Source organism: Cervus canadensis, chromosome 15 (genome assembly GCF_019320065.1).
Source record: "Cervus canadensis isolate Bull #8, Minnesota chromosome 15, ASM1932006v1, whole genome shotgun sequence".
Taxonomy (NCBI): Eukaryota; Metazoa; Chordata; class Mammalia; order Artiodactyla; family Cervidae; genus Cervus; species Cervus canadensis.
Window position 1 is genome coordinate 48,335,494 of NC_057400.1, and position 14,165 is coordinate 48,349,658.

General features: G+C 45.7%; 1 protein-coding gene across 1 annotated transcript in view; it reads right to left on the reverse strand.

Moving 5' to 3' along the window:
- The window catches only part of STK39 (serine/threonine kinase 39), a 316,674-nt gene extending 307,018 nt beyond the window's left edge, over positions 1-9,656 (reverse strand). The window contains exon 1 of the mRNA XM_043488356.1: positions 9,249-9,656. Within this exon, the coding sequence (XP_043344291.1) occupies positions 9,249-9,435 (187 nt within the window). The 5' untranslated portion in view covers positions 9,436-9,656. The remainder of the gene's footprint in view (positions 1-9,248) is intronic.
- Between the last annotated feature and the right edge of the window lie 4,509 nt (positions 9,657-14,165).

Here is a 14,165-nt window from a genome sequence, read left to right on the forward strand (position 1 = left end):
CTCTCTCTCTCTCACACACACACACACCTTTCCACGTCACTAACAGGTTCTAACCAAGCATTAAAAATATAATCTATTCCAACAACCCAGACAAAAGATGATGGTTGAAATGAAACTATTTTATGTTTATATATCACCTTTATTTACATGTTAAATAAATATGCCCTGGTGAAGAAAGAAATACATATAGAGATCATTTGATCCCCTCTAATGCAATACATAAGATTTTTACTATAATATCTATATGGTAAATATGTTTCCAGATAAATCATATATTTACTTTATTAAAACAGTAGGTGTAAAATTCACTGAGTCAATAATCTAACTTCCTCCTTCCCACCAATGAGGAATCAACATGATGTAAGTGGAAGAAAACACTGAACTGAATAGGAAGAAATGGTCTGAGAGTCTAAGGACGTCTGGACCACAGGCAAGTTACTTTCAGGTAGGCTGCGAGAATCTTCACTTGTAGAAACAAAGGAACAGGAATGAACTTTCTCTTCGGTTTCCTCCAAAATTAAATTTCATTATCCCCCAGTATTCTTACGCGGTATTCTTAGGAACTGACCTTAAAAAACCAGCACTGACCTAGCAGAGGAGGAGATGGTTGGATGGCATCATCAACTCAACGGACAGGAGTCTAAGCAAACTCCGGGAGACAGTGAAGGACAGGGAAGCCTGGCGTGCGGCAGTCCACGGGGTCACAAAGCGTCGGACACGGCCGAGCGACTGAACAACAATCAACCTATCATTTCTTCCCTGGAGCACTCTCTTCCTCTGCTTTTTTGAGTCAGCCCACAACTGAGAAAGGTGATGGCGACACCGACAGTTTCAAAGGAAGGAAGAAAGGAAAGGAGAGGAAGGGAGGGAGGAAGTGAGGGAGGGAAGACGGAAGGACAGGCCAAATAATTCAAAGTAAAATAACAACACAGGCAGACCAAAGGCACCAATCCCTAAGTTTAATCCTTTTCAACCCCCAAACAAAACAGAGCAGAAAAGAACATAACTGGAATGCCCCTTATCACGAACCCTACTACAAACTAATGCTACCTGTTCAAAAAAGATCATGAATCTTCCAGGATCTCAACCATCAATAGAGCCATTGTGAGAAGTCTCAGAATCATCACAGGTCACTGGCTTCTCAAACACTCCCCCAGTGAAGATCTATCATTCACATGAAAGAAAGTCATCAATTTCTACTTACCATACTCGTTCTTCTGGTAAATTAGTGACTTAACGTTGGAAACCTGAACTCCATAAATGTCACCAGAATACACATTTTCACCTAAGGGAAGAACTGAATGAACACCCCCAGGACTAGGCCTCTGACTTACACTAAATGCCACTTCCTTGGAAAAAGTTTGAAAACAAAATATCTTAAAATGATGTTTTAAGTTCTATCTTAAAAAGATGTTTTCCCATGTATCAAAATAAGCAATTAGTTTAAAAGATCAATTCATCTACTCCCTCAGTGTCCAACAGTTTATTCCCAAATAACTGTTCAGCAGATGAGAAGAAATGTGAAATACATCAGCAAATACATCAGATTCCCAAGGTGTTTCTGTAAATCAATTCTGAACTACAGGCTTGCCAATCCATTCTCTGAAGGATTGCTACTTCTCTGTTTCCCAGTTAACCCAAATCTAAAATGCCTTTTTAATTACTATACTGAATTCTTCTTTAGTAGCCTAAACTACAATGAATAGCACATTTGGAAAAAGAAACACCTGAAGCACTTGAATCACTTCAGCCATCTTGAAGCTGTTTGGGGATAATTTAAACAAAACTGTCCTGGAGGAAAATGTAAAACTTCACTTGATTACGTGGAGACTTTCATTCAATGGGGAAAAAACAATTTTTCCAAGAATACACCACAGAGGAATTATAACACATTAGATTGCTTTTGGTTTACAAGACCTACTTCTATAGTCTCAGCATGTACCACACCAATCCTATCATCCCCCAGTCCCTTGTCTAAACAATATAATTCCTGACTTCGTGACAACCTCTGAAAACCACCTATCCTGATAGTCTGCTGCCATGTTTCACCTGTATCCCTGATCTTCAACAGTCCTGATTTCTACACAGCAAGAAGCCCCACAGAGCTTCAAGGCTGGGTTATATATAACTACACAAACAGCCAGAGGTCACGGGTACACTCAGGAAAGTTTGAGAGGAGAGATGTGCCAGGGCTTCCCAACCCTGCTCTGCAATGCCCGAGTTTAAAAAAAAAAAAAAGGCGGGGGGCACCGTTACTGCTCTCTGGATCCTTTAATCCGGACAGGCCACCTCGCAGAACTATGACCTCAGGAAAGCCAGGCCTCTGCCTGCCTACCTGCCCAGCACAGGCAGGTGCAAGTATTCAAAGTGCTTACTCTTGATCTGGGAGGATTAACGAGCTAATTTCTCCAGAGCCCTTTAAGCTGACTGGCCCAAACACAACGAAATGAGCATCATCATTAACCACAGGCAAGATTAAATCTTCAGGATCCAAGGAGGCAAATATTCAGAAGTGAGGCAATGTTCCTCTTCCAAGGTAGGAGCACAGGGAGTGTTTATCCCTAAAATTCAGACTTTCACCCAGAAAATATTTACCAAATCTTTAGTGGGAGGTATGGGGAATGGAGGCCAACGACCTGTCCTCAAGGAAGAGTGACATCTAGTGCCAGGATGGGCAAGGAGGCAATAAGTCGCAAGGGTATAAGGATCGCCAGGGATGAAAGCGCCAAGAGAGGAGGCAGAGAGGAAGGAGATTTGGGGGCAGAGGACTGTTTCTGTGAAGAGAAACCATTTATTCCAGGTTTTAAAGGGGAGCCTGCATCCAGGTGGGTTCTGTTTATGAACATGCATCAGGCTATACATTTACGGCATGTATTCTTCCTTGTGCCTTTTATACTTCAATAAAGGTAATGCTTTAAGGAGAGAGAGAGCTCCCTTTTAAATATATGACAATGGAAGAGAGGTGGAATGGTGTTGCAGGCAGAGAGAAAACTTGCCTAGAAGGGACTGGGAAAGCAGGAAGCATTTCAGCAGCTGCAAAACATTCCCCCTGGCTGGGAGTCTGTCCTGAGAACTGCAATGACAAGGGTGGGGGGCACTGAATGGAAGGCAAAAGACAATTCCAGAAGGCCTTAAACACCTGCTCGGAGTTCATCCTGAGCATCATGGAAGAGCCACTTTGAAAAAGGTCTAAGTCTGGTGGTAACTGATAAAAATTTGGGTATCACTTTGGTAGCAATGCTTACTAGAGCTAGAAGCAAGGCTGCAGACAAGAAACCGGGTTATGAAGAGATTACAGTCACTCAAGTAAGAACTGAGAGAGGCCTGAACTGAACCAACGATGACCAAGAGGAAGAACGAGAGAAGCCTCAAAGGCGGGATCCAAAATGCTGAATACCAATCAGATGCAGGAGATGGAGGAAGCCAGGAAAGGGTGGGATGAGCAGCACATTTCTGCTTCATCCTCAAGGGTCTTCAGCAAGACGGAGAATGTAGAAGGAGCAGGATTAGGACTGATGCAAAGGTGGAGGGACAGTGAGTTTCACTATATGAGGCTCTGTGAAGTATCTACAAAAAGACATTTCAAAGGGAGCTCTCACACCAGTCCAAAGACCGGGCAGGCCCTGGGCATTTTAGGCTGTGGTTGAAGCCTCAGAGCCATGGAGAAGTGGATCCTGGAGCAAGGACAGTCAGGGAAGCAGTAGGAGAAAAGGTAGGTGGTGGCGTCAACTCCTGCAGAGAGAGGAAGAGAGGGAAGCCCTGCGGAGTCACTGGCTGCAGTCACAGAAGGCCACGGTGATCATGGAGATTCCAACTTTGGCTTCTTAGCAAAGGGGTAGAGGCCAGATATAAGTAAGCAGTGGAAGCGAGGTTCTCCCCTGGGAAGGGAAGGAAAGAGATAAGGCAGGAGCTAGAGGCGGGAGTAGTGAGAGTGTCCTGTTTTGTTCTCCTTTGCTGTGAAACTGTTAAGAGGGAGACTCGAGAGTATTTATAAGTGGCGGGAAGGGCAGCGAGGCAAGGAAGGAGACAGGGGAGCCACAGGGATGACCTGATCTGCAGACAAATGCCCTCTGCCTTGCTGGGGCACACAGGGACGATTTCTCTGAGTCAGCAGCATTTCCTGCCAGCGCGGCAGCCTCCAGAGGTGGGGAAAAGTGCAGTCAGAGCAGGTTGCTCATGACGCCCTTCGAGCCGGGCCTTTCCTCCACCCATCTTCCTGCAGGATGCCCTTGTTCAACAGCCATCTGGCACCCGAAGCCCTGAGCTGTCCGATTCCACAGGTCTCTGCAGCTTCCTCCCCGCAGGGCCCTCGGGCTCCCCAGCCAGCCGCCCACCGGAAGGCGGGGACTCGAGAGCCAACTCTCCTGGGCAAAGAAACTCCAAGATGCTCCCAAGTCTGGCCAGAGTCTGGGCAGGGTTCTCTCCCAGTAACGTGGATCTGATCAGCTGGCGCAGCCTACAACAGTTGCGGGCTCAGGCTCCCGGAAAGCTCACCCTGAGCCAGGCACTGTTCTAAGAGCTCCACAGTCTCCCTTTCCCCGCAAACCCTGCTGTTACCATTTCCAGGTCCTGAATGAGGATGCCAAGTGCAGACACCTCTAAGCAACTTGGCTTAAGATCACACAGCCAGCAACTGCCAGTGCCCGTCCATGAAACAGACCAGGCCGCCCGACTCGAGAGCCCACCACATTTCAAGTTACTCTCCAACACCATCAAAAATGTGGGACACAATAGACTACAATAGATGGAAGGAAATTCACATTACTGGTCATAAATCAAATTCATAAATAAAGCAAATACTATGGAAATTCTACCACAAGTTTCTCTTAACCTAGAGATTTTTCGTACATGCTAGTTTGAACAGCACGTTTAAAAGCATTTCTGCTGTCAATGTAATTAGCATTGCTGAATTGTACACTTAGAAAATGGTAAATCTCATGTTACATATATTTTATCACAATAATGAAAAAAAACACGAGAGTTCTATATACATTTTTCTGCTTACAAGAAGAAAAAAAGTGAAATGATATGAAAATCAAAACACCTGCATGAAGCTAAGCATCTCAAGACTCTTTTAGTTTAAAAAAAAAAAAAAATTTAACCCACTGACAGCAATGGCAAAGCAGCCCGGCTTATAGGTCTGGGAGATCAGAATGCGGACATTCAGTGCTCCATGCCTCTGAGGTCCCGGGCAAACAAGCGTGACCCAGTGTAGCTCCACTGTCCTCATGACACTTAGAACACCTATAAAACCAGTTCTAAACCCTAAACCATAGAGCTCCACAGAACCTCCGAGAGCACAGAGCAGGAGTGCTCTTGGCTGCTGCTGCTTAAAGACCTGGCCAGTTGCCTGTTACCTGCACCTGGGGGAAATGCACTGGAATAGTTAAACAAAGCCCCTGGGAGAGAAATAAACCAGAGTACTGGAGAAGCCCTCTGTCAAACTACAGTTAGGAGACCAGAAACCAAATTCTTCTTGTTGACAAGGACCAGAAATGAAGTAGGTGGTCCTTTTGGATGATTCCCAAGTGACTCTCTAGGATGAAAGTGAAGCAATGCTTAGAAATAAGGTGCAAAACTACAGAAAGTCTCATACTGCAAAAAAAACTATGAGAAATCAAACATGTTCTGAGGCCTAAGTCTAGTTAGGGTTTTTCACAGGAAAACCAACAAAGATACCAGCCTCTGCTGAAATTATCTGAGTCAAATACAGAAACTTATATTGCACTGACTACAACTTTTTGACAGGAAAGTTCCTTGAGGTTGTTCAATCGATTAAGGATACCCAAGTCAACATTTTCATGATTCATCTTTTGTTCTTTGTTTAGCAAACTGAAGTGATAATATTAATACCACCAACAAATAAACTAATTTCTCAATTGGCATATCTTTGGGTGCCCCATATACTTCCATAGAAAGGATCTGAGAGTGAGATGGGGGTAGTTGGGGGTGGTGAAGAACAAAGACTAATGAGACTGAAGGGTGTTAAACAGGCTAGAACACCTTCCAAGAGCAGTTACTTCTGTATAGGAGACAGAAATATTTGAAATTTACTAATACTGATGGCTAAAACAAGAAATTTAATCAGTTCACAACATGGTTAACCTCTTTCTATAAAGCTCTCTCCAACAGATTTTGCATCATTTCCAGGCTGCCCATAACCTTTTGAACCAGATTACCATTAGAAATTCTCCACTGATCTTTTATCACGCAAGAACGAAATAACAAAGAGAAAAGTTTATTTTTAGACTTGCAAAATCCTGTGTTTATTCTTCTAAAACAGAAATCAAACAACTGAACCTGCTTTGTTTGGACTTCAGTAAACCTCTTCTCTCCTAATCTTGAGGCCCCAACCTATGCCAGAAGGAAAAGAAGAAAAAGTGCTCCATGCCACGCTGGAAAGTTAAAACACCTGGCCTCCCCTGGCCTTCTGCTCAGGCACATCTGAGCCTCCTGCTGGTCACGGTTCACACTGCCGGAGTCCCATCATATGACACCTGCCTTGTGGCCCCCAAGAGGCCAAGGCTGTCCACCCACGTCCACACTGAAGCTGGCTCCATGTTTGAACTACAAACTTCTGCGTGTAATGTTTAAGCAGAAGTGCTTAACCGCAAGTTCACTCATTACTTAACTAGCATTAAATGCTAAATGAAAATGGTGTGTAATTCCCTACAACATTAAACCTTTGGAAAACACTACTCCAGCAATTTGACTTTTCAACCACACGGCCACCACACAGACCGTCTCTTTCAACTGGAAAAATATGAGATAATTTTAAATGTAGGAAAACCCTTCCTTCAGTGTGAATGTACAAAAATCAGCATAGAAGTAACAAGCAGGTATTTCTGCTGGCAAATTCCTCAGGTAAAATTTTTTTAAATGAAATTGACCAACCGTAATTAACAATGCTGCTACTGCAAGCAGAAAGAAGCCCTGCAATCAATCCCATCACTTTAATTAAACTAAGATTTTATTCATTTCAGTTCATAAAACTGGTCAACTCAAAACACTGCTTTCAAAAGACAAGCATATTGTCTTGCATACTGCAAACTTGCATGTTGACCCTGATAATTAACAAAATAAGCATAGAAATTGATTATAAGTAAATACTGGTCCTAGACCCTATGGAAACATGTGGCAATTTAACATCAATTAACTTTTATGGACCATCTCCATGTACGGAGTCAGAGGGATAAGTAAGACCCTAAAGGAGTTCACAGCTGACAAGGAAAAGCAGCAATGGAAATAATCAAGCAACTTACAAACTTATTCAGACTTCAAAATTCAGCTCAGATGTCTTCTGCGGAATATCCTGCTTCCTTACTTCTCCGAGCAAGCAGTCAGTCCCTCCTTTATGCCCTACCAGTACTCACTCATCACATCCTATAGAATCAGTTACTTAAACGTGGGAAGCCCTTGAGGGCAAGGACCATTTTATTCATTTCTAAACGCAAAAACCTAGCACAATGCTTGGGAAAGAGTAGGCCTTTAGATTTTGTTGCGCAAATAAAAACTATGGAATTACATGCTGTAAGCCATGTAAAAAAAAGGAGTAGAAGAAGCCACCATACTTTGCCTTGGAAGAAGCAGAAGGCATTTCAAGAACATTCATGGCAAGCCGAGTGAGATTAACTACAAAGATGGGCACTTAAGAGAAGAGGCTGTGAAAGACAGCAAGGAATGGAAGGCCAGGTGTATCCCAGGACAGCTGACTACTCAATGTGAGATCAGCGCAATCAGAATATGGGTGGGGGCAAGTAGGTTGAAAGCAGACAGTAAGACTGGGAAGATGAAGGGGCTTAGCTAACAGGTGAAAGGAGTTTTCACTGAACAGGCTTTAAAAACCCCTTGAAGAGACATAATTCATGCAGTGACAGGAAGACATACCCCGTGAGTCTGGCAAAAAGTTATAAAAGGCCTGGGTTTTCGAAGAATTTTATGTTGAGATGCCTATTTAAGGTTATTTGGAGCTTTCATAGCCTAGGTTACTGTTCTGCCCATCATTTGTCTATTTCAGTCTATGCTATGCTCCATTCCTGCAGTAGCAGGTGATAAAGGGTAAACACCTAATGAAATTCTTATTACCGGTTTTAATTTTATAAAGGAAGGGAGGGAGGGCCGCATTCTTTTTCACGAAAAGAAGGGGGGGTTTAAAATAAATATCCTGAATTCCTTTTTCATCATGTACTTAAACATCAAGATATGAGAAGGCAGCATCCCATCCCACCGCCAATAATGAGGGCCCACTTTATCTGGAGGGTGCCCTAACTGGGTTTAACAAGCCTCTCAGACGAGATGATCCAACAAGGGTCAACACAAATCTGGTCCTTCACGTGCTTGGCCCAGGGAAAAGTAACTGCGGCTTCCTGCCATTCGACTTTGCCAGGTTTTTTAAAATCTAAGATAAGGGGATATTTGTGAGCCAACTAGAAGGCACCGAAAGGCAAGGAGCAGGTCACCGAGAGCCTCGGCTTTAACTCATGCAGTTCGGCCCTGGACCAGAGGGGAAGCAACGGCCCAGCACACGGCAGGAGGCCAGAGCGCCTTCTTTCTCCGGGCGACCGGGCTGGGCAGCAGGCGGCGCGCCCGGGCACCGAGAGGCGGGTACCCGGGCGCGCCGGGCGGCGCGGAAAGCCAGGCTGCAAGGCGGGCGTGGAGCTGGGGCTGTCAGGGAGCGAGGCCAGCATCCTCCCTGGCCTCAGGAAAGAACCTGGGCCCCCGGAACTCCTACGTAGGCCGGTTACCCATGGCGAGAGGTTGCTGATGGGAGGCAGGGGTGTGGAGCTAGAGAGCAGAGGCGCGGCTGCGCCGGTAGAGTCCCCCAGGACGCGGCCCCCCGGCGCGGCGCGGGGGCGCTGGAAGACCAGGGCGGCGCCCCCGCAACCCCACCCCGACCGCGGCTGCCTGCTCGCGCGGCCACCGACCACAGGCTGCGGGCCCGGCACGCGGGAGGAGGGAGATGCGGCGGCGTTGCCGGGTCCCCAGTTCCGCCGCCCCAGCGATCGGGGAGATAAAAGTTTGCAGCATGCGGCTCGTCTGCAGTGCGAGTCACATCCGCCGCGCCACCTCCTGCAGCACCCGCGCTCACCGAACGAATGAAAAAAAAAAAAAAAACTGTTGAAGCCGGTAGGCCCAGAAGCCGACCGCTCTGCCTCCAGGGCGTGCATGCAGACAAGCCCAGCATCCCGCGTCCCCTGCCGCGCCTCCCGCCCGGCCTGGACCGGCCCCACCGCGCCCGCCGCACTGACCGATAACCTCCTGCAGCTCGTACGCGTCCCTGCAGATGGGCCAGCCGACCGACTGCGCGGCCGGGGCCGTGGCCACGGGAGCCGCCGGGGCCGGCGCTGCTGTCGCTGCCGCCGGGGCTGCCGCTGTCACCGGGGCCGCCTGCTGGGGCTGCTGGACGTGCACGGGCGAGCCGCTCGGCTCCGCCATGATGCTGCCGGAGGAGAGCCGGAGGACGCGCCGGCAGGGGGACGACCTTCCACTTGAAACTTCCCTTCCCTCGCCGCCGACACCTCTCGGCCGGCGCACGCCCTCCCCGCCGCCGCCGCCGCCGCCGCCGGAGCCAGCCACGAGGGGAGGGAGCGAGGGAGGCCGAGCCGGGCGGAGGGAGGAGGCAGCGCCGGCGGAGGCGGGGAGGGGAGGAGGCGGCCCGGTCGCCGCGCTCGCCGCGCGCCCCGAGCCTCTCGCGCGCGCAGTTCTCTGCCTCCGCGAGGGGAACCGCCGCCCCGCCGCCCCCTCCTGCCTGACTCGCTGCCGGGAAGTTTCCACCCGAGGGGAGCGAGGCCGGGTTGGGCTGGCTTTCGGGACCCGCGTCCCTCGCCCCCTCACTCCCCGCTTTCCCTGCGCCTTCGCCCCAGACAATCGGGCTCTCCGGAAGATGTCCCCTGGGGACCCCGAGGGCGGGGTCGTTGAACCGCCGCCAGGTTCTCAGGTTCAGAAAGTCTCCCCAAGTAAAGAGAACCTGAACTTCATTTACAAGTTAGCGAGTGAGCCACCTACACGCCGGCCGTTTGTAGGGCGCCGGTTAAAGAATAACCCGAGTTGTAACTTTCCGGCGCCCTACCTGCCAATAACCCTTTCCCCCACCTTGCCTAATCTAATCGCAGACCTTCTGGGTTTTTTCTTAGTGAAACGTGATGCCTCAGGTCTCTGGCTGTTCACAGACTTCATTAGTTCCAAGCCGCTTGGATCCCAGGGAGGTGATGTAAGGGCCTAAGAAGTTCGAATAAAGTCTAGGAGATTTGAACTCTAAATCTCAAATTTTAGACCCTTAATAACAAAGCCACGCTAACCCGATAGGTCAACAGAGAGCAGGCATTTCTTTTTCAGAGCATAACTGGGTGTCAAAGAATGTACCGCAGCACAAGCTGCGTTGAAAACTTAATTAATTGCTGCTTTTTCAACGCTCCTAAAATTACCTCATCCTTAAAACTGCTGTGGTATAACCATAGGTCTCCCTAATTATAGGTGTCATATTTAACACTGAGTGTTCTCTGTGTTCCCCTGGTAGAGATGACCGCGATTGCACCATCCTTTTCTTAAGCTGAAACGGTGCAGTGACCCAATGGTCATAATGCTCACTGGGCCAAAATTATCGCGTGTAGTTGTCATGATGAGGACTATTGGATAAGAAGAATGAGCTTTTTTTTTTTTTTTAAAGAAAACTCAGAAAGATCGTGATACTTTGTCTCCTCTGTTTACATATAAAAATCTTAAAACTTTTTAAAAGATAATTCAGATGAAACCCAGAAATTCATTAGGAGAAATGTTACAAGTTCTAATCAAAATATTGATGGAAACTGAACATGAGTGTGCTTAGCCTCTCACAGCATGATGCCACAGTTGGGGTAAAGAGGCTTCGGTGCTTTGGTCTACACACAGAACTCCATGCTGAACAAAAAAGCTGTACATTGTTTTATGCAGGGATGTTCCAAAACGGTGTGTTGATTTTAATGTCTGTCGGGAAACAGACAACTTCATGAACACTTAAATTCTAGCTTTTGATGTTTTAAGCAGGGGAATAAGAGGGAACAGGAATGCTCTAACTGTTCACCTCTTCAAGTGCTGTTCCCTACCTGAAGAACTTTTAAGGACTGTTTTTAAGGGGAAAGAAAAATGCTTAAATGAGTATGAATTCCATTTTATCATATGCATTTTTATTTTGACTTTCAAACCATGAAGGCCGGGAAACTCTGAAGGCCAGGAAAGTTCTTGGAACTTAACAAGAAAATGTAATGCTGTCAAGACTAATAGCACAGATTTGAATCAAACGCATATCGCTTAGTTTCTCACAAAGAACAAGGTTCTGTAGTCACATACCAGATATCTGTACCGAGCTGACTACTTTCCAAATGGCTCCCAGGTAGATGACTTGAGAGATCTGATGACTCAATGCAGACCCATCACTATTACCAGTAAATCAGTTTGAAGAAGAATGTTTACTATCAGTGGCCTTTGGCATCATTTTTATATAGGAAGAACAGAGTATGATTTATATTTTTTAACTTACAGAGAAGCACTGGATTAGAATTTTAAGTTAATGTTTCCATAAACAACTGAGTAAAGTGGCACTTAAAACTTAGATATGTGTATTTAAGAAGTATTCAACTGATATGCAATTTTCCCTCAAATCCCATTTCTAAATTTAAACTAAAAGATGACAGGGGAGGAAGCCTTTAAAATATAAACAAGGTTCATTTCATACATAAAGAATACATTCAGTCAGAGACTGTAAAACATTAGAAAAAAATAAAGAGCTAAACTTTGTTAAGTGTTTACAACTACCTCAGTATATGTCAGGGTATCTTAACTTCAGCACTTTAAATATTTTGTGCCAGATATTCTCTATGTTGTGGAGGTCTGTTCTGGCCTCAACTCACTAGATGCAGTAGCACCCTCACTCTCAAGTCATGACTATCAAAAAGGCTTTCTCTCAGTTGTGCCCAACTCTTTTGCAACCCCATGGACTGTAGCCCGTCAGGCTTCTCTGTCCATAGGATTTCCCAGGCAAAAATACTGGTCTAGGTTGCCATTTCCTTCTCCAGGGGATCTTCCTGTCCCGACCCAGGGATCAAACCTACAGTTGCAGGTGAATGCTTTTATCTCTGAGCCCTCAGTTCAGTTCAGTTCAGTTCAGTCGCTCAGTCGTGTCCATCTCTTTGCAACCCCATGAATCGCAGCACGCCAGGCCTCCCTGTCCATCACCAGCTCCCGGAGTTTACTCAAACTCATGCCCATCAAGTTGGTGATGCCATCCAGCCATCTCACCCTCTGTCACCCCCTTCTCCTCCTGCCCCCAATCCATCCCAGCATCAGGGTCTTTTCCAGTAAGTCAACTCTTTGCATGAGGTGGCCAAAGAACTGGAGTTTCAGCTTCAGCATCAGTCCTTCCAATGAACACCCAAGACTGATATCCTTTAGGATGGACTGGTTGGATCTCCCTGCAGTCCAAGGGACTCTCAAGAGTCTTCTCCCAACACCACAGTTCAAAAGCATCAATTTTTCGGTGCTCAGCTTTCTTCACAGTCCAACTCTCACATCCATACATGACCACTGGAAAAACCATAGCCTTGACCAGACGAACCTTTGTTGGCAAAGTAATGTCTTTGCTTTTTAGTATGCTGTCTAGGTTGGTCATAACTTTCCTTCCAAGGAGTAAGCGTCTTTTAATTTCATGGCTGCAGTTACCATCTGCAGTGATTTTGGAGCCTAAAAAATAAAGTCTGACACTGTTTCCACTGTCTCCCCATCTATTTCCCATGAGGTGATGGGACCAGATGCCATGATCTTAGTTTTCTGAATGTTAAGCTCTAAGCCAACTTTTTCACTCTCCTCTTTCAGTTTCATCAAGAAGCTCTTTAGTTCCTCTTCACTCTCTGCCGTAACGGTGGTGTCATCTGCATATCTCAGGTTATTGATATTTCTCCCGGCAATCTTGATTCCACCTTGTGCTTCCTCCAGCCCAGCATTTCTCATGATGTACTCTGCATATAAGTTAAATAAGCAGGGTGACAATATACAGCCTTGACGTACTCCTTTTCCTATTTGGAACCAGTCTGTTGTTCCATGTCCAGTTGTAACTGTTGCTTCCTGACCTGCATACAGGTTTCTCAAGAGGTTTCTCTGAGCCCTCTGAGCCCTCAGTGAAGCCCAAAAGGTCTCTAGACATAGCCAAATGTCTTCTGAAGAGGAAATCACTGCTTTAGGGAAACTGAATATATAAAATTATCCTTTTATAAACAGATAATTGCAGTAGTTATTTGCTTTACAAAGAACTTAAATAAGATTTAGTTATTCATAAAACCTGAAGAAGACCAGAATATGCTACCCCAACATATGCCACTTTGGCATAAGAATTATTTTGAGCTGAAAGCAATTAAGAAACAATAGACACAGGAAGAGATCTCTTTCCTCCCCCAATCTGCCTAAAAGCAGGACATAAATTTCCCTTTTGTAAATGAAATTTCCATTTATAAAGGCAATTTCCATTTGCAAAGGTGCCCCCTCTGCCATACCAGGAAGAGAAGAACAACTCTTATCATTGAGATGGTGTTGAGATGAGTCTGCACAAACAGTTTCTTGTCTACCATTTGTTTCTCCCATACATTTCCTAGTTACCTGCCTACAACTTGCCTCCCACGCCAGAAGCCCAAACTCCCTTTTCCTTGTCTAGTCACTTCTCCATAATTTATCACCCTTTGTTAAAATGGTATACAATTTCCCAATTCTAACCACTTCCTTTCACTCAATAACCACTGAGTATTCCTGCACAACTGTGCATTTTACATGCAAATAAACTTTGTTTTTTCCCTCTTGCTAATCTGTCTTTTGTCAGTTTAATTCACAGGCCTCCAGTTATTAAACTTGAGAAGTTACAGGAAAGTTTTTCTTCCTGTACAACCTTTTGAATACCTAAAAGATTTGTAGTGTAATGGCCAAGACCTTGAAGAAAGAATGTACCAGATTCAAATCTTACCATTACCATCCTTTTTGTATAATGTCCAACTTTGGACTGACTTTAACTCTCTGAGTCTCTGTGTCCTCATTCACAAAAGTAACATCCTAACTTTGACATGGGTTGTTAAAACATGATTTATATGTAAACAATTTAACGTAATGGCTGACACATAGTAAATATTCAATAAGATGAAAACCCTCAA